General features: G+C 36.0%; 6 protein-coding genes across 8 annotated transcripts; 4 read left to right on the top strand and 2 right to left on the bottom strand.

Annotated features, from left to right (window-relative positions):
* Nucleotides 1-10,171: 10,171 nt before the first annotated feature.
* LOC107640239 (DNA repair protein recA homolog 3, mitochondrial-like) lies at nucleotides 10,172-12,465 on the top strand. Its single transcript, XM_088488616.1, has 4 exons — nucleotides 10,172-10,275; nucleotides 10,582-10,669; nucleotides 11,327-11,464; nucleotides 12,228-12,465. The coding sequence occupies exons 2-4, from the start codon at nucleotides 10,591-10,593 to the stop codon at nucleotides 12,431-12,433; spliced, it is 423 nt and encodes a 140-aa protein (XP_088344742.1). The 5' UTR covers nucleotides 10,172-10,275; nucleotides 10,582-10,590; the 3' UTR covers nucleotides 12,434-12,465.
* A 763-nt stretch (nucleotides 12,466-13,228) lies between these two features.
* Nucleotides 13,229-15,663, top strand: LOC107643092 (mitogen-activated protein kinase homolog MMK2). The gene is made up of 6 exons (XM_016346653.3): nucleotides 13,229-13,441; nucleotides 13,568-13,697; nucleotides 13,766-13,903; nucleotides 13,996-14,328; nucleotides 14,891-15,074; nucleotides 15,182-15,663. The coding sequence occupies exons 1-6, from the start codon at nucleotides 13,260-13,262 to the stop codon at nucleotides 15,355-15,357; spliced, it is 1,143 nt and encodes a 380-aa protein (XP_016202139.1). The 5' UTR covers nucleotides 13,229-13,259; the 3' UTR covers nucleotides 15,358-15,663.
* Nucleotides 15,664-15,929: 266 nt separating this feature from the next.
* LOC107641719 (protein SPIRAL1-like 5) lies at nucleotides 15,930-16,724 on the bottom strand. Its single transcript, XM_016345191.3, has 2 exons — nucleotides 16,418-16,724; nucleotides 15,930-16,315 (listed from the first exon to the last, which is right to left on the bottom strand). Exons 1-2 carry the CDS (start codon nucleotides 16,646-16,648, stop codon nucleotides 16,238-16,240), a joined length of 309 nt encoding a protein of 102 aa, XP_016200677.1. The 5' UTR covers nucleotides 16,649-16,724; the 3' UTR covers nucleotides 15,930-16,237.
* A 772-nt stretch (nucleotides 16,725-17,496) lies between these two features.
* Nucleotides 17,497-18,473, top strand: LOC107643091 (uncharacterized). Of its 3 annotated transcripts, none has more exons than XM_088487988.1 (3): nucleotides 17,497-17,613; nucleotides 17,790-17,890; nucleotides 17,969-18,473. In XM_088487988.1, the coding sequence occupies exons 2-3, from the start codon at nucleotides 17,809-17,811 to the stop codon at nucleotides 18,160-18,162; spliced, it is 276 nt and encodes a 91-aa protein (XP_088344114.1). In that variant the 5' UTR covers nucleotides 17,497-17,613; nucleotides 17,790-17,808; the 3' UTR covers nucleotides 18,163-18,473. The 3 variants fall into 3 exon arrangements, with proteins under 3 accessions (XP_088344114.1, XP_088344115.1, XP_088344113.1); XM_088487989.1 differs by having other exon boundaries at nucleotides 17,528-17,582; XM_088487987.1 differs by lacking the exon at nucleotides 17,497-17,613 and having other exon boundaries at nucleotides 17,787-17,890.
* Nucleotides 17,738-19,820, bottom strand: LOC107640238 (uncharacterized). The gene is made up of 6 exons (XM_016343779.3): nucleotides 19,195-19,820; nucleotides 18,966-19,101; nucleotides 18,792-18,873; nucleotides 18,669-18,720; nucleotides 18,512-18,566; nucleotides 17,738-18,407 (listed from the first exon to the last, which is right to left on the bottom strand). Exons 1-6 carry the CDS (start codon nucleotides 19,687-19,689, stop codon nucleotides 18,229-18,231), a joined length of 999 nt encoding a protein of 332 aa, XP_016199265.1. The 5' UTR covers nucleotides 19,690-19,820; the 3' UTR covers nucleotides 17,738-18,228.
* Nucleotides 19,821-22,727: 2,907 nt separating this feature from the next.
* Nucleotides 22,728-24,936, top strand: LOC107643090 (uncharacterized). The gene is made up of 2 exons (XM_016346647.3): nucleotides 22,728-24,310; nucleotides 24,400-24,936. The coding sequence occupies exons 1-2, from the start codon at nucleotides 22,889-22,891 to the stop codon at nucleotides 24,499-24,501; spliced, it is 1,524 nt and encodes a 507-aa protein (XP_016202133.1). The 5' UTR covers nucleotides 22,728-22,888; the 3' UTR covers nucleotides 24,502-24,936.
* The last annotated feature ends 622 nt before the right edge of the window (nucleotides 24,937-25,558 follow it).

The following is a 25,558-nucleotide window of genomic DNA, read 5'->3' as shown; positions in this document are numbered from 1 at the left end:
GAAAATAGGATCTGGCGAGAGGCGCGGCGACAACGGTGGAGAGTGTGCATTGGCGATGAACGGATCGGAGGTGGGTTGAGCTATTGACGTAGCTCCGATGGTGTAGTGGTGTCTGGGTTAGGGTGAGTACTGATCTCCCAGCAGTTTGTGTTTTGTGAGAAACTGAGAGTGAGAGAGATTGGAGTGTAGGAGCGGTGTGCTTCAAAACGGTGAGAGATTGAATCATGTGTCAACTAAACATGCCATATTATTTTTTCGATGATAGAAATGGATGGAAAAAATAACTTGAGTCACGACTGAAAATTTTAAGATACTAATTGAGTCAATTAAGGTAATCTCGAAGATGTTAGTTAGGAGGATGAGAGTAGTTATGCTAGGACTAGTAGGCGAGACGCAGAGTGCATTTGTTAAGGGTCAGAAGAATCATGATGGGCCCTTATCGCGTGCAAAATGGTTCGTGGATCAAATTGAGGAAGAAGGAAGCAACAATAATAAAGTTAGACTTCCATAAGGCTTATGACAGAGTAAAGTGGAGTTTTGTAGACCTAGTATTGCAGAAGATAGGGTTTAGATGAAGATGGAGGGGATGGATTATGGAATGTGTGAGTTCGTGCTCCATGTCAGTTTTGATAAACGGCTCGCCTTCTAAGTCATTCAAGATGGAAAGGGGCCTATGACAAGGTGATCCTCTGTCTCCATTCTTGTTTGTTTTCGTTGTTGATGTCCTACATAGAATGCTTGGAGAGACTGTTAGGAACAGTAGCATATCACGATTGTTAGTTGGGAGAGATCATATTGAGTTGTCGCACCTCCACTTTGCTGATGATACTATGTTATTCTGCCCTCCTGAGGAAGAGACCATCAAGAATTATAAGAGGTTGTTTCGTTGCTTTGAGTTGATGTCAGACTTAAGCATTAATTTTGATAAATCGAGTTTGATTCCCATTAACTGTGATGATCAGTGGGTACAACATATGTGTAGTGTGTTAGGCTGCAAGCAAGACACTCTTCCAGTTAAATATCTAGGCATCTCATTAGGTACAAACCCAAGGTTGGTTAAGACGTGGAAGCCAATAATAGACAAGGTGGAGGAAAAGCTGAGCCTCTGGAAAGCTAATGCGCTAAATAAATCCGGCAAGTTGGTGCTTATCAAAATCTGTGCTAAATAGTCTCCCGGTGTATTATTTGAGTCTATACAAGATGTCAAAAGCTGTTGAAGATTTCTATCGAGTAAGGAGGATGGGAGAAATGGTATGGCATTGGTTAAGTAGAAAGTGGTCCAGACTCCTAAAAGACTAGGCGGGCTAGGAGTTGGGGATGCTGTGGTTCGCAACAGAGCCTTTTTGTTTAAGTGGTGGTGGTGGTTCTCGAAGGAGGAGTGTCCATTGTGGAAGAAGGTGGTTTGCTCCTGTAATAACTTGAATCCAAATGAGCTTCTATCCTCTCAAAAATTTCCTGAACGGGGGAGGGGGGTCCGTGGAAGGATATTTGCCAATTACAGTTCAAGAATCAAGAAGTTAGGCAGAAGATGATTACTAGGTTGTCTATGGAGGTGGGTGATGGGAGACGAACTCGGTTCTGGGAGGATGTCTGGATTCTTGAAGGGTCCTACAAAGATCGTTTTCCAAGACTCTTCTCTGTTTCAAATAAAAAAATATTTTGTGATAGGGGATTGTGGGTTCTGGGATGGGTTAGTCTGGATATGGAACTTCCAATGGAGGCGGGAACTATTCTAATGGGAATTGTAACTAGTGAACTAGCTTCACCATATTTTGAGGCTAGTCAAACTTGCATATGGCAGAGAGGATAGAGTTATGTGGAAATATGATAAACAAGGTCTTTTTTCTACTAACTCATTTGTGCAGGTGTTGCAGGTGAAAATGACGCCGGAAGATATATCAAGTTACAGCTTTACTAGATCTATTTGAAAAGGGCTTGTCCCACCTAGAGTGGAGTTGTTTGTTTGGTTTGTTTTGACTGGTAGGGTCAATACGAAGGAGAGACTAAGCCGATTCAGGGTTATCAACCAAGAAGATACTTTATGTGTTTTATGTAACAGAGGTGATGAAAATTGTCACCACTTGTTTCTTGGATGTAGTTTTTCTTGGCAGGTATGGTGTGCCTGTATATCATATGTTGGTATGCTGTGGACTTATCCGGGTACGGTCAATGAGCATTTCCAAAGTTGGACTGAGGTATCAAATAGAAAGGAGGAGTGCTTTTGTGCCATTGTGTGGAACATATGGTTGGAACAAAACCGAATGATCTTTCAGAATAAAGAAAAAGAAGTAGAGAAAATTATCAACATGTCCTTTCAGAGCTACATTGAGTGGTTAGGTACGGACCCTTTTTGTTGTTGATGACAATGCCAAAAATAACATTGAGGTGTTATGGCCATAATGGGTGCTTCGGATATTTTTTTATTTTTTTTTTGTTTTGTTTTTTGTTTGTTATTCTTCTTGCTCCAGTACTTGTGTTGAGCTCCTCTCTCAAAAAAAAAAAAAAAAAGCTAATTGAGTCAATTAAAAATTTAAGAGTTAAATTAAATCAGAATCAAATTTCAAAAACTATTTTAAATATTAACTCATCATAAAAATATTAAAAATTAAACATTTTTATATTTTCATAAAACTTTCTATATTATTTAACGTCATTTAAATATCACAGTTATATTAGTAAATCTCATGTCTTAATTTTGAAAAGATTTCATAACACATTATATATAAAAGAATAATTTTTTTAATAAATTATATATGATTAAAATATTTTTACACATATTTATATTAATATTCTGTTCAAGCATTCAATACTTTAAAAAATATAGAAATAAGAAATTAATAATCATGTTAAAAATTTAATATAAAAAATCATGTTAATTATACACAATTTTCTTTATAGTAATTAAGAAAGTCATATCAAACAAAAATATGATAAAGTCAACTAACAAATAATAGGCGGGTATTGAATTTAGAAAGAACTGCAATTTCGTCGGTTAATTATTACTTATTATAATATTCGTGTTTAAGGAAAATATTTATTTTCTCCATACATAGTAACAATAGAAAGAAAAAAATATTATACTTTTAGAAAAGCATGAAGGACATGATTTGCGCATGAAAACTTAGCATTTGTCGTCGTCTAATTAGAATTTGTTCATATAATATCCTGTGGGGTGCTGCGGTTTTTATTTTGCAAAATTTCTTCATAAATTCCTGCATTTTATATGGTTTTATATTATTATTCAGTTCTTTATAAATTTCTGTACTATAAGATTTTATGTTGTTAATCATTTTTTTATAAATTGCGGCACTCTATAAGATTTTACGTTCAAAGTTTGAAAACTCTATATTCTATTACCGTTTATATAAAGTAAATTTATGAAATATTGTAAATCCGTAATTTTTATCTCCACCTTATTTATTTATGCAATTTGCCCAAAACAATTTTTCCACAAGTAGTACTATGTAATCATAATTTAGTGGCCATTTGTCTTTTTTTTTTTTTTCTTTTGACTTAACAAACTAAACAAAGAAAAAGAAAAGGAAGAAAAACCAGCAGGAAAACAAACACGAAGAACATATCCCTCAAACTTTCTTAGTTTTTGTTTATTTTCTTTTAAGTCACCAAAAAAAAAATATCCCTCAAACTCCTTCCACAAACTGGAAGCTCGACATGCTGATGCTTCATCTTCAGCGGCGTTTTTGTCATACTATTTCCACTAAGTTCGTGTCTCTCAAAATTAACCTAAATTCAACACACCAATTTTAATACATGATATCTCTGAACTTATACACAAGAAAATTTTCAGAATAGAAGCCACTAAGGTAGTTGGTAACAATATTAAAAGTCTCTACATAATTATATTAGTTTTACAAATAACATTCTTTTGACATGAATTTCAGACAAAAAATAACATTTTCAAATAGCAAAATAGCAAACAGCTCACTCTCTCTAAATAACAAACAGTTCACTTGATGTTGCTATTTATTATACCCAAACAATTCTTTTGTCAATTTCCATTCTATTTCTAATAATGTAAGCAAAATTCACTCTAACACCACCATCAAAATAACTAGCATTACAATTAATTTTATAAGTGTCAATAGAATAAAAATTCCAAAAATTACTTATAAAAGATAGAATAAAACTATAGAAGTATGTTGCAATTCAAAAATATTTTTTTTCTGAAGCTAAAGTTATACCTAATACTTTCTTACGGAACCAAAGAACTTCGATATTAAAAATATCATTATTCTTTGCTCATTAATTTCACCACAGTCTCGAAAAGAATCTAAACAAATAATTTTTACTATGCTTAAAAATCAGTTAGTTAAATTTAGAGGGTGCTGTGTAATTTTCAGTTCTGCCAAATTAATTGGGCTTTAAGACAATCTTGATGCACTGCAGCACCAATTCCTAAGAAGTAAGACATCTTGGACATCTATTCGAGTTCGACATACATTTCTTGAAACGAAGGATTGCAATGGGCAGTGCATCTCTAAGACATAGCCAGACCAAAAATTTATACTTTTTTAGAACAAATTAACGCTAAAGCCAAAGTCAATTTCCTCTCTTCTTCTAGCCGAATTTCTTTTTACATAGCTACAAGTAACCATTGCTTATACTATGTATCTTTAAAGATGGTCTAGACTAATACCAACAACCTGAATGGCTGAATCTTATCCCGCTTGAGCATCTAGATTGTAGAAAAGAATATTTTCTTTCAAAAACTTATTTAAAGGGAATAAATATTCTCCACATGTCACTTACCATGCGACCAAAGATCCAAAATACAAAGACTAGCTAGAATAAAAAATATGGATATAATCCATTTCATAAGAAAACAATCGTTCTTTCCTCCACTTAAAAAACCAAAAATTTTGATCAACCCCATTTATATACCAAGCAAAACTCTCCCTCAAGACACCCCAAACTTTACACAAGCTAGCTTTTCCAAACATGAGATCCTTTACCTGTCGAAAAACTAAAACTATCATCCTCGAAAGATTGATATTTGGTAGCTAACAATTGGACTCATTGCTTATCTTGTTTATAAAATAATTGCCACACTAATGTCCCAAGTAAAGCAATGTTGGTACAAAAAAAGGGTCTTTTATCCCCAAACCCATTACTTCTTTAGAGTGACTAAACCCTTTCAACTCACAATATTTAATCCTCTACTATTAGACTGTCATTTCTAGAGAAAAGTTCTCATCATATATTCTAATTTACCTGTGATACTTTAAGGAAAAAGAAAAACTTGCATGTGCTTCATATCCATCATGAGATTCAAGCTTCAAAACATAATTAAATTTAAAACCTTAACTTTAAAACCACAGTGAAAAATGATAAATCTAACTTAGGAGATTTCTAATCTAACAATTCATCGCTGTCCCACAGTCTTCGCCTGCCTAACCGCCATGCGATCCCATCGTCACCGCCTTTCGAACCTCCTCAATCCCAGTAGAAGACACAGATAATAACAATGCAAGTAAAGCACAAGTATAAGCAGGTATATCAAGTAATTCAAAAAGCATTTAGGCATGTTATACATTTAGGCAAACCAGACAAGTCGGTAAAGCAAACAAACAGATAGAATATGCACATGATGAATGCCTGTTCTATTTGGCTGTGATATCACATTGTCGGTTCAACTACCAACCCGACACATCTCCATGGAGACGTCGCCTTTCGGTCTCGTATTGGGAACCCCCAAGATATCGTGCCTGGATCATGGTCCAGGATGTCAGTGCCTGCACACTATAGTGATTTCGAAAGGATGCGAGCGGGATACTCTTGTCACGGACCTCACATCTCAACGTAAGCGGGATAAACCTACCGTCCTTACGTCGCCGCGACCTCGACAGGCGTGGTTAACCTACCGTCCCTGCTAGGCGCATAGTGTCTCAACAATCTCATTAAAAATTAATACATCAGTGGTTTCAGAAATTGCTTTTCAGCATATCAGAAATTCATCATTCCACTCCGAGTCCTAAACTCATCTCAATCACCATAAATTCATAATTTCCACAACTCATTATGTCAATCGTCATTACAGTACTCCTCCATCTCACTCAACAAATCCTTCCTCAGTACTCCAAAGACCTAAATCTCCGTCTTGTAAATTCATGTAAAATTCACCTATTTAAGTCACTAATCCTTCTCTATTAGATATTAGACCTAACTACAAGATGTTACCCTTAAACTTCAATTTAAGGAAGTTTGGAAAGTTAGAGAACCTTCGAAAACGGAAAAAATCACGTTTCAGCAAAACAAGGGTTGTGCGTACGCACACCCCTACTGTGCGTACGCACACGAGTAAAAACGGGTGGTCGCGTACGCAACCCCCTGCTCGCGTACGCGAGTGTCCCAACCCGAAGGGGTTGCTAGCGTCGCGTGTTAAAATTCGCGTACACAAGGGTTAAAAATCCACTTGCTCGCGTACGCAGGCAGCGTTCGCGTACGCGAGTTCCCCAACCCCAATGGGTTGGTCACGTCGTGCACCCCTGTCGTGTACGCAGCCAGTACAAAACTTAGAAAAATTTCAAATGTTGCATAATTCAGTTTTTAGCGACGCACTTTAACCAATCATAACTTTCTCTATAAAAATCTATTTTCTTCAAACTTTATATCAATTTAAATCTCTCAAAGCAAACTTTAATTTAAAACAAAGTTCATTCAATTTCAAATTTTGAGGCTCAAGTTATGATCCGTTAAAGTTTACCAAAAACTAGTTTTTACCAAAAATTACAAAGTTCTCAACTTTCCAAAATTCACAACCAACTAAACCAAAATCACACCAAACCTCAATTCACCTCAGAATTTACCCTTTTGTGTCTCATTTTACCAATCTTACCATATCGCCATTCACATTACATAAATGATCAAATATATCACACTAAAATAATTTCTCACCCAACACAATCATCAATCATCATTGTATCACTAACAAATCATCAACATCAACCTTATTCATACTTAATATCAATATTCAACACTATTTGTTAACATCAACAACAATATTCATCCAAAATCATCAAAGTCATCAATTCATCATACATCATCAATCAACAAGCTCAATAACCAATTCAATCCAAACTTATCCTATGAGTCACTAGCCTAAGTGTCCATAAATATTATATTTTACATAGAAAAAACTGAAACCATACCTTGCCCGATTCTCAATATGTCAAAATCCCAAAATTGAGTCTAACTCAAGCCTCCAATCACCAACAATCAATCCAAAACTCCAAATAAATGCCAACAATCACAACTTCAAGCTATATATACACATAATTTATAACCAATTAACCTAGGATTCACCATAATCACAATTTCACAAGATAAAGAGTTTTCGTACCTTTTTCGATGGTGGTTGGGGCACAAACCACTAATTGCCCAATCTTAAGTACCACCTAAACAATCAAAACACAAAAATTCATTCAAAACCATCACCCACATTTTCGGATTTTTAGGGCAAAGGAGATGAGATAAAAATTCAAAATCTTACCAACAAAAGTTAAATAGAACTAACGGGCTCGGCGAGAGTTTCGCGTAGCCACTGACGGCACACGAATCGGAGCACTGTAGCTCGAGATATGGTCGATTGAAATGAGAAGTGAATAGTGTTCTTCTCCTCTTCTCTCTCAACTCATGCAGCTGCCCTTAGTGTGTTTATGTTGTGTTTGAGGTTGAATCACCTTCATTTAAGCCTATATATATATGTTGAGTTTGGGCCCAACTTGGGCCTAGTCTAACCCGTTAGTGTTTTTGGTCTGTTTGGCCCAATTTCAGGCCAAACTTTTAAAATTAGTGTCCGATTTTTAATTCTAAATGTTTTCCTAAGGTTTTCTACTGTTTTCAATTATTCTCACACAGTATCAGACAGATTTAAGCCAATATTGTCGGTTATCGCTATAACCAAATCAACCAAACAAAGTCTTTCAGTCCTGTTGAATAATTTACCCTTCTAGCTGGCCAATCTTCTCCTAACCTTATTGAGAACTTCATTGAAGGAGGCCCGAGTCATTCTGGAGTGATTGAGATTAACCCTAAGATATTTTTTCAAGTCCTAAACAAATTTAATAGAGCAAACACTAGTAAAAATGTCTTTTTTTTTGTTGATGAAACATTTTTGGAGCACAACGCTTTGGACTTTTCCACATTAATTTTCATCCCCGAAATTTTGCAAAATTTTTCCATGACTGTCATTACAATTTTAACTTGCCATTTCTTTATTTTAAAAAAAGAGGTAAATCATCAGTAAACATTGAGATATTCTGGTCCCCTCTAGAAACAACAACTGACTCCCAAACCCCTTCTTTACTTGATAATTAATAAAGCAAACCAAATGCTCTATACACAACACTAAAAGATACTGCGATATGAGATCTCCTTGTCTAAGTCCATGCTTAGGAGAGAAAGCATTCAATCTATCACCATTCTAAAAAATAGATAAAGAAGAGGTTGTGTCACAATTCATAATCAATCTGACAATGGAACGAGGGAAGCCAAAGCCAGTTAGCATTTGTTCCAAAAATCTTCCGTCTACTCTATTGTAAGCCTTTTTAAGATCAGTTTTAAATGTCAAAGTATCTTTCTTCAATCTAGTCTATTTCATGAAATGAAGCTCCTCTTGAAGAATAATGATATTGTCAAGAATTTCTCTTCCTAGAATAAAACCTCTTTAAAGAAGACTAATAATGTCTATAAGATAAGGACGGATTCTATTGACCAGAATATTCGTGATAATCTTATAAACAATGTTGTACTGACTAATAGACCTAAAATTCTTCATAAATACCGGTGCTTCCAGTCTTCCACCTTTGGAATAAGAATAATTATGGTCTCCATCATGTTGGAATCGATAGCGACCCTCGAAAAAGCCTGTCTGGCCATATTCTAAATATTAAAATCAATAATCTCCTAGTATTCTTTAAAGAAAAACGCTTGAAATCATCCAACATAAAGACTTTAAAGGAGTTCATGTTAAAAACAGCTGCCTTAACTTCCTTCATAGTCACTGATGTTATGAGACCAATGCAAGCCTCCTCATTAAGCAAAGGATCGAAGTAGGCACATCACCTAGACAACTCAGGTCAACATCTTCAATATGACAGAATAATCTTGTCTCTCTTGTTTCAATTCATTCTCTTGTTTCTCAATTCTTCAGATCATTCTGGAGAAGAACCGCATGGAGATCTGCAAATACCTATCGCAAGGTTCGCTCATTTTGTTTGATATATTCTCCTACTTAATGAATTCTAGATTGAATGAATGCATTTGTAGAGGGAGTATGCTACGTGAAGAAGGACTTCAATCTTGCGAAGCACCCTGAGATCGATGTGCCTAATCTGCAGGTGATTAAGCTGATGCAGAGCTTCAAATCCAAGGAAGGTTAGGGAGACATTCACCTAGATGCACTATTACTAGTTCCTCACCAACTACGGCATCGAGCATCTCAGGACTTACCTTAATCTTCCTTCTGAGATCATCCCTGCGACTCTCAAGAAGCCCGCCAAGCCATCTAGCAGGCCTTTTGGCGGCCATTGAGTGACCGTCTCAGGTAATTCTTGCCTGCTTGCTTACTCCTGTTTTTCATCTTGTTTCATTGCCAACATGTGTTATGGTTGATTGAACATGGGTCCACCTCACTTTGAGGGAGAGCACAAATTTGATGACCGTGGTGGATACCGCGGAAGAGACAAGAGTTGTGCTCCTGCTGACTTCAGACCTTCTTTTGGAGTATTTCACATTGCATCCTTGTTTCTTGGTGATTGCTACGATAAGATGTCATACGTACCGATATATTTAAAATAGGGATAAATAGTAATAAGTTATGTGGTATTTTTTTTCCACGTCAGCATTTAATTTTTTCTTTTTTAAATATATATTATATATCACCACTTTTACTAATACACATTTTTAATTAAATTAAAATAAAAATATATTTTTTATTTAATTTTATAAAAAGTCTTAAACATCTTTCCTTTATTTGATTAGACAAAAATACCCTTTTAAATTAATTAAATTTCAGAATTCAATTAACCATAATTTTATAGTTTCAAATAATTGAAACAACAAAACAAAAACATATTAAAAAAAATAAAAAATCAAAATTATTCTTCATCTGGGTTAAACATATTAAAAAAATAAAAAACTAAAATTGTTCTTCATCTGTTTCACGCCTCTGAAGGTTTCAGTGTTCTTCATCTTCTTCTCTCCTCTTTCCCTTTTGCTCTTGATATAGCACTGGGAATTGGTGGACTTCCAAAGGTATCTTTAAATCCTTGTATAACGAAGTTTCTTGCTAATTTATTCTGCGTTTGCAAACATTGAACCCTTTTTTTAAATTAATCTAGTTGGTCGTTGGTGAAAAGATTTTCTACTTTGCTCCGACTTCTGATTTTCCTTCCACGTTTAATTTGCTATGTTAATTTGGCAACTGCATGACAATTATGCTTCCACAATTTCATCTGATATGATAAGAGATAAATAAAGAAGAAATCTGTCTCTTAGTTCATGGTTCATTGTTTCATTGGGTGATAGTTGTAAGCTGATTGTTATATATAACTGTTGTAGGGACGTGTTATGGAAATATATGGTCCAGAGGCTTCTGGAAAAACAACTCTTACTTTACATGTGATTTCAGAGGCACAGAAGCAAGGAGGTTATCTATAGATGCTAATTTTTGCCCCCTGATGATAATGTCTATATTGTTTTTGGTTGTAATGTGACCATAACCCCTATAGTTGTCAACTTGTCAATATGTTATTGTCAATCACAAGAGGCATTTGCTTTAATCTCCCTCCCTTTGATTTTCTGTGTACATTGTGATAATACAGTGGATGTATTCTTCTATGTTGTAACACCGAATGAATGCCTATCCCAGTGTCAATGTCTTGTAACTCAATTATGATTTGGAAGTGGCAAATCACTAGTTAAATATCTCTACTTCCTCATTAATCACTGTTTCTACACTGCAGCAACAATTTGTAGTTGCTAGCACCTAGCTAGTTTCCAGTTGTGAACAGGTTGTGTTCTATTTTCCACTTCTCTTATCCTTTTGGCAGAGAGAGAAGTAAGAGATATAATGTGTATAATTTAAAATTTGTACTACAAGTATCTTGGTGGGCTATATCAACATTTCAGGCTTAATTTATGCTATTTTGATCATAAAAATGAAGTTACCACAATTAATAACATCATAATACTGAAGATAAGTAAGAAGGACTGTCTGTTTACTACTATGATGTATTTGTAAGGAATCTATGTTAAAGATTTTGTAGTTAGTTTATGCTGGCATTCATATCTTCATTTCATGCAGGCTACTGTGTATTTGTTGATGCTGAGCATGCTCTCGATAAGACACTTGCAGAATCCATTGGTGTGAATACTGGAAACTTGTTGCTTTCACAACCAAATTGTGGTGAACAAGCACTTAGTCTTGTGGATACCTTAATCAGTACGTATAAATTTATCATCGTACCGTAGCAATCACCTTGTTTCTTTGGAATTGGCATTGCTTCCTCTTTATTACCTGTTGGGATTTTGGAATGACAACTTTTAATCTTTTCATGTATTTAGTTACTAATACTGTCTGACTTTAGCTGTGGTGTTTCTATGTGTGCCCTGTTTCTGATGGCAGAATTGCCATTACTCAAACTATTTTTTTTTTTTTTTTTCTGTTTACTGTGTTCTTGTTAGTCTAAGATGTTTTGTGTGCGACGAGCAAATTATTGTATACTTCCATGCTTGCTTAAAATTTCAAGTGTTGCACATTATTCATTTGTTCATATAATTGAGGTGAATATGCACCAAGTCTATATCCTTTTTGGTGTATTCACTGGTAGATGATTGTATATTTTCTCTATTCTATTGAATGCTATTTGATTACTTGTAGAGAGCAATGTTGTCTTGCATCTTCTACGTCCATCTTATGATGTTTTGAGTTATTGCTGAAAATTTTACAAACTCCTACTTCTCTCTCTAATTCAAAACGTGGCAATTTTATGGAATGATCTGATACAATTTGATTGTTGGCATAATATGCTAGTACAGTTTAGTTAGTTTTGTTCAAAACACTTTTGTTCGGTATTCACAACAATTATGGTTTATGCTGGTTCTTGGGTGTAGTAGTATTTCTTAGATCTCATGCTTGTGGAAATTGTCTTCTACATTTCTGAATGTTTTGTTGAATTAGTTTGTCTGCTTTCTCCATCATCCAGGGTGCTGGTGGAAGGCCTGGCTTTGGTCGGGGTGCTGGCGGTTTTGGAGGTGGTGCTCCAACAAGCTCAAACGCTCCTTAAATGCTTTTGACATTTGTCCTTTTTTGCTGTTAGATGGCAATAGTAGGTTTCTATCCGAAAATTGGATGTTTCATCTGTTATTTTATATACATTTCGTTATTTATGTACTCAAGATTTTGAATTGAGTGTTTTTCATAATTAGAACGTGTAACTTAATTTCATGCTTCATTATGGGACTATTGTTTGGATATTATAATTGATTTTTAAGATACAATAGCATGGTGAGAAGAAATAAGAAGGGATTTAAAAGTGAGGGAAGTGGACATGTAGTGCCTGCTTTACTTTTATAATCAAAATATTCCTTTTATGAAAAGAGCACAATTATTACTGAAATATTACATTAGTTTAAAATTTCAGTAAGATTATTTCAAAGTAATATGCTACTATTCTTGTTGTTTTATATTATCAAACGTTCAAATATGTATATGGAACTAGTCGACCAACCAAGCTCGAAGATCATAGAAGCTTGGGTTCTAGAGGGTTAAGTTTAATGATCCAGGCATGCTAGAACTTAGCAAACACCTCGTGATAAATTGGAGATCAAGTTGTAGTTTACGCTTTAGAATTATTGATTGACTACACTAAATTAGACTAATTCTATAATCTCTCTAATTATTTTTCGGCAGTCAAAGATGGCTACGTACAATTACTTGTTCCATGCAATGAGTTCTACTTTGTATATTGTATTTTATACTGATTATGTGGCTTTCAAACTAGGTCAGTTGCCAGTTTCTAGGGAATATCCACTATTCTAAGAGATAATGATAAGAATACGTTGGAGATTTGGTCAAATATGCATACATATGAAGATTAGTTCTTGGATGAACAGGTTTTAAATAATGTTATATTTAAAATGAGGAGGAAGGGCAGGGGGGCCCATAGCATGGCATATTAAAGAGAGAGATGGAGAGGGAGGGAGCGTAGAAACAAGAAGAGTACCAAATTTGAGAAATGGCGAGGAAAGAGAAAGAGTCAATTGGAAGTGCCGGTGCCGATGAGGGTAACATTACGGGGGTTCGCACTCACGGAGGTCGCTACGTCAAGTACAATCTGTACGGAAAATTCTTCGAACTTCCCGCCAAATATGTACCTCCTATTCGCCCCATTGGTCGAGGCGCTTATGGCCTCGTCTGGTACTCTCTTTTTCCCCTTTCTTCTTCTTCTTCTTCTTCTTCTTCTTCTTCTTCTTCTTCTTCTTCTTCTTCTTCCTCTTCTTCCTCACTTCGATAACTAACACAGTAGTTCTTGCTTCGTTGCAGTGCTGCTGTTGATTCAGAGACTCGGGAAGAAGTTGCCATCAAGAAGATTGCTGATGCCTTTGACAGTCTTACCAATGCCAAGAGGACTTTGAGGGAGATTCTTCTTCTTCGCCACATGGACCACGAAAATGTAATCTAATCACTCTTCTTTCTCTTCTTATTAATAATCTTCTAATTGCTCCAGTTATTTATGCATAGATCATCGCCATTAAGGATATCATTCGACCTCCTAAGAAGGACACCTTCAACGATATCTACATTGTCTCTGACTTGATGGACATTGATCTGTACCACGTTCTTCGTTCTGATCAACCTCTTAACCATGACCACTCTCAGGTTTACATTTACCCCCTCTCTAATCATCTTAATTACACAGGCATTCACAGATTTAGTTTTTGACTTCTGCTTTTTGTTCTGAAATTTTGCAGTACTTTTTATACCAGCTCTTACGGGGACTGAAATATGTGCATTCCGCTAATGTCTTGCATCGTGATCTTAAGCCTAGTAATATACTTCTCAATGCAAATTGTGACCTTAAAATTGCAGACTTTGGCCTCGCAAGGACAACATCCGAAACCGATTTCATGACTGAATATGTTGTCACCCGATGGTACCGTGCCCCTGAATTACTCCTTAACTGTTCTGATTACACTGCCGCAATTGATGTGTGGTCTGTTGGTTGCATATTTGGTGAAATTATGACTAGAGAACCTTTGTTCCCCGGGAAAGATTATGTTCATCAATTAAGGCTTATAACAGAGGTATGACTTTGATGCTTCCATTTCAAGTTATCAATTGCTGAAGCATAATATATTATTGATATTGATTACTTGTCTCTTCCATTAGTTTGTTGCTTGTTCTATAAAATGCTCATCTTGCTTAAGAAAGTGATCACAGTTGTGAATCTTGTTGCCTAATGCTAGCACTTGTTCTTTCGAGAGAAAAATAAATGCCTTTTAACTTCCCAGCATGCTTAGTATCCTCAGATAAGGCTACAGGTAGCTAAAAGCCATGTCTTTTCCAACTTGTTGCTACACTATTATGCTTATCCCTACTTTTGGGCACTGTTTGGCTGTAAAAGAGTATCAAGTTGTAGAAAAAGTATTACGTGAACTGAAAAAGTGAACATGGGAATGCTTGTTGATTAATGGCAGCCAATCAAACCAATGTATCATGTTGAATTGCACCAATTACCCTAATCCCTATCCAACCTTTTACTCGATTCTGGGATATTGACTGATTTTAAAGTTCCCTATCAATTGGTTGCTACATGTTGTAACATGACTAACATCACACATGTATTCTCTTGTCTTTGGCTTAAAGTTAATAGGTTCACCTGATGATGCCAGCCTTGGATTTCTCCGAAGTGAAAATGCCAAAAGGTATGTTAGACAGCTTCCGCAATGTAGGAAGCAAAAATTCTCTGCCAGATTCCCTAATATGTCTGCGGATGCATTGGACTTGCTAGAAAAAATGCTTATATTTGATCCCCACAAACGCATCACAGGTACTCTTTAAGATTTACCTTTCATTCAAGCCTTGATCTATGACTTGCTTGTAGAAAGTTGAAACCGATCATTTTGTAAGTTGTGTCGAATTTTGACTTATTTGCAGTTGATGAGGCACTTAGTCACCCATATCTTTCATCACTTCATGACATAAATGATGAGCCAGTTGGTCCTAGGCCATTCAGCTTTGATTTTGAGCACCCATCATACACCGTAGAGCACATGAAGGAGCTTATATGGAGGGAAGCAGTGAAGTTCAATCCAGATCCTCCAGGTCCTTAGTTGGACAAAGTACAAAATTTAACACAACAAGCTTCTTTCATCTTAGGTATAGTTCTCATGTGATCAGGTGGAAAAACAGTATTTCTTATTTGGATGTTTAATTCTAAAGGAAGAAGTATGATGCCTCCCTGAGGAATATCGTTAGCATTTTTCAATGAATGAACCTCAGCGCGAAGAGAAAAGTAGTAGTTAAGCGAAAAAGCGAAAAGTAAATCCTTTCTACGCATATATTCCCAATTGATGCAAATTATATCTTGACTCTTCTATATGTCATTACTTGATTATTATTGTATTTTTTTTTCCCAATAGAAATTGATGTAAAGCTTTCAATTCTCTAAATTATTTTTCAGATTAACCTAAAATATAAAATGTTTTGTCATTGCATAGTACGATATACATATGAAATTAAACTCAGTATTGAAATCGTAAAGCTGCGACGATCATAGTTGTTGGTTCAATCTCTCGTTTTATTTTAAACTTACGTGCTTGTTTTGGTTTGTATCATTCCATTCTGCGCTGCTGTAAAGCTATTAAATGAAACGAAATGAAATGAAATTGAAAGACAACCGATCGAAACTGATGAAACAATGAAGAGTATATAACTTCTATACGAGTTTGTAGAAAAATTACAACAGTAAGAACAGAATCACTGGCATTCAATTCAAGCTGATTGAGGATTTAAGATTAAGATATGAGAGGGACGCACACACTGCACCGATTTTCCCCCCAAGACAAAAAACATAAAATGAATGATGACCCGATCCCCTTTATTAGCCTCGCATACTTTTCTGACCTTTTTACATCTTCAAATGAAATTAACATATAAATATATAGCATCAATTTTCTTCTCTCAGAAGCCTCATCAATCTGTACAGAAATATCAGTTATTATCTCCAAACAAGTATCCAAGCGATGACCGTCCACCAGGAGATGATCTGATCTTTGTTGATCGACTATTCTGAATCATCATTAACATATACGTGTTACAAATAGTAATAGTAATAAATTCAGAATAAATATAATGTGAAATAGAGAGAGAGAGAGAGAGAGAAATGCTTACTGCCAAGCATTTTTCTGAATCTTGGGTAGCAAAAGGAGGAGAAGCGGCAGGTTTACGGGGCTTATTATGGCTGACGGTGACGGTGAGAGTGTCGGCGTCGGTGCCATAGGGCGGTAACAATGGAAGTATGTTCTTTCTAGGGAGAGGCTGAGGGACCGGTGTGGTGTCATCAGAGCCAAAGAGGTACCCCAAAGAGCTACGCCCACGAGCGGGGTGACCTCTATAACTCATCGTGCTCCCTCTTTAGTTATTCTGATATCTTACAATAATAATCTTCAATTCTCTACACACCCAACAAATACATATATATCATCGTAATTATCCCTATTTATAGACGCCAACTATCTTTAATCATAATCCACTGTACCCAATCCATCGTTATTTTTGTCCTCATCAATTTTAAGAGGCTGCTATGCTATTGCACAACTGTATAAATATATTTTGTATTAACAGAATGAAAATAGTACAAATTTTATTTGTAACAAACACTAAACGTAGATATATAATGTATCTATTAAAAGGATCCCCCTTAAGCAACTCAAACACCAATGAATCCACTTAGTTCAACTCAATGTTCCCATGTTAGATTAAATAGATCCTATTTTTGAGATTGTTACTTTATATTGAACACACAACTATTTACATTTTTAAGATAAATTTATTTTCGGTAAAACCTTAAAACTTATCTATCTATAGTAAGGTATAAAAGGATTAATAAAATTTTCTATTTAGCCCAAAAAAAATTATATTTAAATTATTTTTTAATACTTCTTTTATACTTTTTATTATTTTTTTTATAATATTAGAGATAAATTATCGTCTTTAGCTTCTTATTAGTAAATAGTAATCTTAAGGCTAAACAAAAAATATAAAAATAATTTACATAAAAGTAGTGGAGTTGGGTCATTAGACAGTATTTTTGGTCCACTATTTGTTTGTTTTGTTTGAGTTGGGTCATTAGAAGCAGGCCCTCCCATGTTCAAAAAAAAAAAGAAGCAGGCCCTCCTTACCAAAAAAAAAAAAAGAAGCAAGCCCTTATCTCATTGATTTTATCTTGATTCTACGCCACCTGTCATACACGTGGCTTTCAAAAATTAACAGCTTGGAAACTTCAGGAAGCATCCGTTCTCCATTGTTTTGGTTGAGAAGAAACTAGACTCTCCAGGTATTCATCGATCTTAGCTTCTTGCTTCTTTGTAAGTCCTCTTCTTATTCCTTTCTTTTATTTCTTTTTCTATTTCACACTTTCATTCATCTGGTTAAACAGGATTTCCCTATATTCTAATTGTATTCACTTTCATTCGAGAATCTTTGCAAAAATTTTAAAACTTGCGATTTGCTATGTTAATATTATTTATTTCAGGAACTGCAGGATAGTTAGAGAGTACTACATGCGTGGACTTACTGCACTTTTGGTACCTTCAAAATACAGATTCAACCAAATGTACCCGCTGTTGAAGAACGCATCACAGGGTAGGTACAATGTCATTTGGAAACCCTATTATGTTTATTGAATTTCATGAAATAGAATTCTGTATTTGATTGAAGCAGGTACATTTGGGAGTTCAACACCTAAGAAACAAGAAAAGAATGAATCTTGTGGAGAAATGGGGATTGCTGCTAACAAGGACATGGTTGATCCAATTGCCACCTTTAGCAGGCCTCCTCCACTCCCTCCTGTTATAGGACCATTGGTTCTTCTCACTCTGCTAGATTCATGGTGGAACCATGATGATTCCAATTGATGGATGATAGGTAATTAGGTACCCTCTACTAGTTCTTAAATAGATTAGACAGACATGTTATGGTCTCTACTTGATGAAATACTTGGAAATGAAAATAAGTATGTTGAATGCATAGCTAAACAATCGAACCGTGATGCTCCAAAGCCTTATGTAACCGTCAAGTAGTGGAGTCACTAAAGGTGCTACAAATATATTGTATATTTTCATTATCCATCTAAGTATTGCATGAGGACTCCTTAAGAACCCTGCATCCACACCCATATATGTATATTTTTCAATGAATATGAATATTTTGTTTTGGGTGACTGAAAGGAGATGTGAGAAATCTATTGAATGAGGATTCACTCACATTCAGCTAACTGTGGGAAGTCATCAAATAACGAAGTCAGGGTCTTCAACAGAGTCTTGTTATTTTATTGATAGAACCAAAAAAGATTAATTAGATGATGCTTCTAATATCATAAGAATTCGAATGTTACAAATTCAGCTTGCACTTTTGGTGTTACCAGAACTATGCCTCCTGGCTTGATTGGTGATTCAATTACTATTTCAGCTCTCCTGAGTATACATTATTTCAGAGTGAGCACGTGATTGCACAAATTAAGACTATTAGGAGTTTGAAAATGTACCTAATGACGATGTTTTCTCCTTGTCTTGATAACCTGAAGAAGCTGCAACCTCTGGTGAATGGGATCTGTTCTTCTTTCCATTCTATCAATACCAAAAAAATCATCATCTAGCATTGGACAATATATTTATTTATTAGGAAATAATAGGAGAAAAGTTCTAGGAATGAAAATGACCCAAGTGCCAATTAGCTGCAGCAGTAAAACCATCGTCATCATCATCATGATGTTGTCCTTGGCATATTTGTCTAACTTTGAATTTGACATTTTTGCCCATGCTACAACTAAGCTGCTCTAAGAATTGCATCACTTCCTGCAAAACCAATACTCATTCATGGTCTTAGACTATGCAGTTTCTTTTAGGGTAAGTTAAGAGCTAACAACTACGGTTGAGGAATATACAAACCTTCTTTCCTTTGAACGGTTTGGTGAAGGCAAAGTCATAAAAACAAGCATCTCTAGATACACATTCACCCAGTTGCTTTAGCTTTTTCTCGTTGATACATATGTAGAATTCATCAACTTTTTCTGCCGGAGACGAGTTATGCCTGTAATTGTTGGAATCTCCCTTTGATCCAATGGCAGAAATTCGACTGTTAACCCAAGATTTGCGTAGGGCAATGCTTTTGAAACTCATGCCATGCAAATTGCATGGTCTTTTGAAAGCAAGCCTCTTGGTGATATCTGAGTTTATTCCCCGACATGAAGCGCTGATTGGGAACTTGACACTAGCAGTATTCATTTCTATATTATGATTTTTGGTTACCGAGACATTACCTTGAAGAACATGTAAATATGGCCACTTAATATAATAACATAACATACAACCACGGAAAGGAACAAAGAGCTTTCTCTTTCTAATAACCAAGGAATAAGTGCGTAGTTTGTTTAGCTTCTCCATCTTGTTTACTACTTTTCTTTTCTTTTCATTTCTGCCTTGACATGAAATCCAAGAATATTACCACATTCTTGGTCCCGTATGTATTAGAATCACCAGATACATTAAATACTGCTATATGGTAACGTTTTTATTCTCTCTGATGGCACGACAGAATATATCGCCTCATCTAAATTCTAATTATTCATATTACATAAACTCTGGTGCCATGCCAGCGATACCCTATGCTTGTAGCATCATAGGGTGAGTTGCTTCTCTGGTCTCTATGGAATAGAGTTGTTAGGAGGTATCTGTCTGACATGTCACGGACATATCAAAGAATATATATTTATTCATTCATAATGTTGGGTTGAAAGAAATGGATGCAATTATGAAAAGTCAAGATCAGATATTTGTGATACAACCACCACATAGAAGAAGACAGAGACAAAATTATAGTGTGTCCTTTTGTGTGCCCAAACAGGGGGCAGTCCTCTACCGTCCGATGACTATGTCCACATCTCAGCGTATGAAAACTGGTTGGCCAGACAAGCATGCTAAATTGCCAATTCAACAAACATCAACCAGAAACACCGATGAGAAAGTAAGATCTTTTAATCATTTTTGGTACTTGTAGTCGTGGTATTTGTCAGAAAATATTATATTGTGGACGCTATGGGGTTTGAAATGAAGGGGACAAAGGAGTAAAGAAGATACATTGTTTCTCCAAAGGCAATCTTAATATTATAACAATCATGTATACAAAAGATCAGCTATCAAATAATATATTTATATATATACAAATATATAATAAGTCAATAACCTATTTAATGACTAATTTGTTACTTATACGTAGTATTTTTTATATACTAAGCATTACCGCACCCGCACGTGTTGATGCATTCAGAATTGAAGGCTGAAAACAAGTCTGTCTGTCTCTGAGAAGCTGAAGCTGAAGTTGTGATGCGCTGCCGTTGAGGTAAAAGGGAATCTTGAACAAGTGGCGCATATTAGCTGGCATGACCCCTAACGCCCATCACTCACACAAAAATATATTAATGCAACAAATCCAAACCCTCTATATATAAACTACTGTGATGGCATCTTCCTTCATCTTCATATCCACCATACACACTTAGCCTTCTTAGATCATTGAAAACTAAAACAATGAACAACAGGGTGAGGGTGGTTCGTGTTGCTCCGGCATACGGTGGCAACAAGTTGGGAGGGAAAAAGCCACTTCCAAAAAGAGGGCAGATCAAATCAAAGATTGCAGCAAATGCATTTCATTCCATCATCTCTGTCATCTCCAGGGCAGGAGCCTCTTCTTCATCTGCCATAAATTCTCGAAGGAAAAGTTGAAAATTGAATCCATTCCAAGTCCATGCATAATTCAAAGATATTTCTTCACTTTCTTGCATGTACGTATGTATATTGTAGCTAGGCTAGGTACTAGGTAGCTACTTCATTTTCTTTTTGCTTTCGGTCACTGTAATGTCTCTTTTTTGGTGTGTTTTTGGACATGGGCCATTTCTTTGGTTTTGAGATCTCTTTCTTTAGGGGTCCCTGGGTAAAAGAAATTGGGCTTATCTAGCCCATCTCTGCATCAAAACAATCTATATTAAGAACTATCGGGCTCAAGTCCAAAAAAAAAGTATCGGGCTCAAGCCCCAACTATATGGACGTAATTAGATCTTAAATAAAACGTTGTACTCTTTTATGTTACAGTTAAACTTATTTTTGAAGCCCCGTTATATTATGTTAAAATAAAGACAACTACTCCAATAAAGATGTTAGTTTTTTGTTTGGTGTAAAGTCCTTTTGTTAACCGAAAAAAAGAAAAAAATATCTTGATGATCTTAATTTAAAAAGTATGACTTATTTGTTTAAATAAAGGTAATATTTTTATAATATAGAAAAATAAAATCCTAAAATCTATTATCTAATAGTAAAAATAAAATATCTTTACATAATGACAATTATAAAATCTTTATTAGAATATCCACCTAAAATAAAACATATCTTTAGAGAGAAAAAATTTATCTTTGATTTTTTTTTTTAAATAGGAATGATTCTATAGAGTTAGTAATACTAGGTAAATTTTCTTTTAATTAAGTTTAACTACATTTTTTTCTTTTTTTTATGCATGTTGGCATGTCATTCTTCTTCTTCAACAAATTTTTAATGTATCAACAAATTATTAGACTAATTTAATTGAACTTAATTATCAAAATAATTTGATCATAACAAAAACTAAGGTTGAGAGTAGTTTCTCTCTCAACAATCTATAATGAGGAATCCCTTTGTTGGGGTCCTTGAACCCCTAAGATCACCAAAAAAAAAAAAATCTATAATGAGAAATAAAACTTATGAAGGTATTTCTAAATTATAAAAAATAAAAAAATACAATCATGGTAAAATAGGTAACAATTTGAACATGTGATTAGTTCCATTGACATTCAACTGAAAAATTACGAGCATTTAATTCACGCGTTCTTACCATCCTTTCTTCCGCTTTATATGTAATGGTGGCTTGAAGCCTAGAACATTGTATTGAAATTTGAAAATGGTAAAAAGAAGCAACAGATATTGTAGAAAAAAGTAAGAATACAATTTGACTGATCTGCGGGCCTATTTTGTCGGTGAGAATCTCAATCTGTCGTTTAATTTAGAAAAATAATATTCACGAAAGTTGTCGGTTGAAATGAAGATTGAGTTTTGCAAAGTTTAGGAAGGAGGAAAAAATGATTAGAAAGTAATTTTCAAAAGGATAAAATACAGTTAAAACTTTCCTAATAAGTGTCGTTGGTACATATTAGCTAAAAAGCTCAAACAGGTTTTAAAAGGAGAAAGGAAGATATGCATGAAAAAGGTTAAAGAGAAGAATCAGTATTAAAATTTTGTTGTGTGTGATAATTAGTAAGTAATTAGCAGTAAAGTAAAGGAGAGAAAATCCAAAGTGTTGAAAGGTGTGATTAGATGTCGCAGCAATAGAAAGTATTGGTTAACCAACTCCCAAAAGTAAAAAACATAAAAATAGGAAGATATGGCTATAATGTTGCACTTCAATCTGAGGACTGTAAATTTGGAAGTGGCTATTCTGATGAGTGAAGATGAGAGTAAGACACCACATATTTCTAAAAAAATTGAAGTTATATAATAGTTAGGGTTCTGCTCTGTTGTGTTCTTCTGCTCTGCTCTGCTCTGCCTTGCATTGCATTGCATGCTCAGTGATTGTTATCTTCATTGCAAGACAAGCACAATGAAGGATTCATCAGAAAAGCTGATTTGGGATCAGAAAAGCGCACCACAGACACGAGCCTCTCCCACAGCAAAGATGATGGTGTGGACCATCCTCTTCGTTTCCCTCACCTACGTTCTCTACACCTTCAAGCTCGTAAGCACCTCCACCACCTGCAGCCACGGTCCATTCTCCATCAACCGCATCTCCTCTTCTCCGTCTCCCTCCAATGCCACTGTCCATTCCCCCATCGGCTCATCCTCCCCCACCAACCTTCGCCACGTCGTGTTCGGAATCGCCGCCTCCTCCAAGCTCTGGGAGCATCGCAAGAACTACATCAAGCTGTGGTACAAGCCCAAGTTGATGAGAGGGGTGGTCTGGCTCGACGACCGAGTCAAGACCCACCGCAAAGAAGGCCTACCGCCGGTGAAGATCTCCACCGACACCTCCAACTTCCCTTACACCAACAAGCTGGGCCACCGCTCCGCCCTCCGAATATCGCGGATCGTGACGGAGACTCTCCGCCTGGGCCTGAAGGACGTCCGGTGGTTCGTGATGGGGGACGACGACACCGTCTTCGTCACGGAGAACCTTCTCAGAATTCTTCGGAAATACGACCACAACCAATACTATTACATCGGTAGCTTGTCGGAGAGCCACTTGCAGAACATATTCTTCTCTTACGGCATGGCGTACGGCGGCGGCGGCTTCGCCATCAGCTACCCTCTTGCGAAGGCTCTGCAGAAGATGCAAGACCGATGCATTAAACGTTACCCTGCTCTGTACGGCTCAGATGACAGAATGCAAGCTTGTATGGCGGAACTCGGTGTTCCACTCACAAAAGAAATCGGTTTTCATCAATACGATGTGTATGGGAACCTCTTCGGGCTTCTTGCCGCACACCCTGTGACGCCATTGGTATCACTCCACCACCTGGACGTTGTTGAGCCAATATTCCCCAACGCCACTCGGGTGGAAGCTCTGAAACGCCTCACCATTCCCATGAAGCTTGATTCCGCCGCCCTCATCCAGCAATCCATCTGCTACGACAAGAACAGCCGCTGGACTGTTTCCGTTTCTTGGGGGTTCGCCGTTCAGATATTCCGCGGCATGTTCTCCGCACGCGAGATGGAGATGCCTTCTAGAACCTTCTTGAATTGGTATAGGAGGGCGGACTACACTGCCTATGCTTTCAACACGCGTCCCGTTAGCAGAAACCCGTGTCAGAAGCCATTTGTTTTCTATTTCTCCAAAGCCACATTCAATTCCACACAGCAACTCACTCTCACTCGCTACGAAAGACACCGTGTCCCTCATCCTGAGTGCCGCTGGAGGATGCCTGACCCTTCTGCTATCGACAATGTCATCGTCTACAAGAAACCGGACCCCCATCTTTGGGATAGAGTAAGCATTCTTCTATTACTTACTAATTACATTCAAAACTCACCAAACTTTCATTCTTTTATTTTATTTATATATTATTTGAATTTCAGGCGCCTAGGAGAAACTGTTGCAGGGTCATCAAGTCCAACCACCAAGGAACAATGGTCATTGATGTGGGTGTATGCAAGAGCGGTGAGGTTACCGAAATTTAATCACCCTAATCACCTCACTAATTTATATTAGGGTGGGACATTCTTATGCAGCAGCAGCTTCTTGTCCATATTCTTAGGGCTAATTTCTTTATATTTGTATTCATTATTGGGCTTCAACGTTTAGTTTTCTTCTTTCTTTTTCTTCTTCTTCTTTTTTTTTTTTTTAAATCTGGAGCTCACTGAAATTGAGTGGGTTGTGGAAGGAAAGGTAGGTGTAAGGGGAAAAATCAGGTTCGCAGTTTATTACTGTTATTTATTTTTGCTTACAATTGTGTATTTTAATTTAATCAATAATGAAGATGGGATAACAGAGATGTTCAATTTGTAAACTGAACCCAAGAGAATCTTCAGACTATGCATGCGTGCATCTATGAATTTGAGTGTAACACTCAGCAGTAGTACATATTAGAAAGTGAAATAAACAATTATAGATGATGTATACTTGCCAATCTTATCTAAAAATGTTGCTACAACAGAAAGCGAGTGCTGGGAATAGACGGCTAATTTTTTTTTATATGAGACAAAGTTTGGTGTAATGCTGGGTTATGGAATTTCGGGGAGTTTTACACCGTTGTGATGGCGTTCAGGTGAAGGGAAGAAATCGGACGGTCCGATTTATTGCAGTTGAAAGGGGACACAAATCGGACCGTCCGATTTGTGGTTTATGGAAGGCAGTGCATGGAAATCGGACCCACCGATTTCATGCTTTATATTCAAATTTTTTTAGATCCAAAGAAATCGGACCCAGCGATTTCTTTGTTGGATGAGAAAAAATTTTACAAGTCATGAAATCGGACCCAGTGATTTCTAAACCATCACACTTGCTTAAAGCACCATGTACTCTCATACCCATGTGATACTCCATCTTCTTTCCAATATGAAAAATAAAAAAGTGGGAATAGACACTTTCTTTGGTAGAAAGCATGTTAGGGGAAATACTTATTTCAGTGTTAGTTTAGATTAGTTTTTTTAATAAAAAAAGTATTTTTTTTAGATAAAGTATTTTTATTTAATTTAAAATGTATTCATATAAGTTTTTTAGAAAAAGTATTTTCAT

Source organism: Arachis ipaensis, chromosome B5 (assembly GCF_059453495.1).
Source record: "Arachis ipaensis isolate K30076 ecotype BB chromosome B5, ASM5945349v1, whole genome shotgun sequence".
NCBI lineage: Eukaryota > Viridiplantae > Streptophyta > Magnoliopsida > Fabales > Fabaceae > Arachis > Arachis ipaensis.
The sequence above is the reverse complement of the archived record's forward strand: the minus strand, read 5'-3'. Positions and strand labels throughout refer to the sequence as shown.